The sequence below is a fragment of the Myotis davidii genome, unplaced genomic scaffold (genome assembly GCF_000327345.1).
Source record: "Myotis davidii unplaced genomic scaffold, ASM32734v1 scaffold1238, whole genome shotgun sequence".
Taxonomy (NCBI): Eukaryota; Metazoa; Chordata; class Mammalia; order Chiroptera; family Vespertilionidae; genus Myotis; species Myotis davidii.
The window spans coordinates 77,201-77,715 of record NW_006289106.1 but is presented as its reverse complement, the minus strand read 5'-3'; the positions used below and the strand labels follow the sequence as shown (position 1 = coordinate 77,715).

General features: G+C 64.3%; 1 protein-coding gene across 1 annotated transcript in view; it reads left to right on the top strand.

The window, feature by feature from the left end:
• Window positions 1-262: 262 nt before the first annotated feature.
• DCAF15 (DDB1 and CUL4 associated factor 15) overlaps window positions 263-515 on the top strand; it is an 8,890-nt gene continuing 8,637 nt past the window's right edge. Inside the window, exon 1 of the mRNA XM_006761389.2 lies at window positions 263-490. Coding sequence (XP_006761452.1) covers window positions 353-490 — 138 coding nt within the window. The 5' untranslated portion in view covers window positions 263-352. The remainder of the gene's footprint in view (window positions 491-515) is intronic.

Below are 515 nucleotides of genomic sequence, written 5' to 3'. Positions count from 1 at the left end.
CCTAAACCGCCCCCGGTCTCCATAGAAACCCACCAGCCGCGGAGGGGCGTGACGCCATCGAGACGGACAGGGTCCTTCGCCTATCGAGTCAAAGTCATCTCGGTGTGAGGCACAAACGGGACCTCTGACTGGTGCGTCCTTGTAGGAAGGCGGGAATATGTCGATAACCGCGGGAGCCGTACCGTACCTACCAATCAGTGGCCGAGATGGCTGTGATGGACAGACATAGAGGGAAGAGGCCCGGCGTTTGGCCTTTTACCCAACCAGCGGTCCACAATCTCGTGAAAAGGCCAATAAGGAGGCGGTGGGGGTGGGGCGAAGAGGCCGGTTGCTCCGGAAGTGGAGGGAGGGGATGAAAATGGCGCCCAGCTCGAAATCGGAGCGGAACAGTGGGGCCGGGAGTGGCGGTGGCGGCACCGGCGGCGCCGGGGGGAAGCGGACAGCGGGGCGGCGGCGGGAGCACGTACTCAAGCAGCTGGAGCGGGTCAAGGTGAGGCCCAGAGTCTGGACGGGGC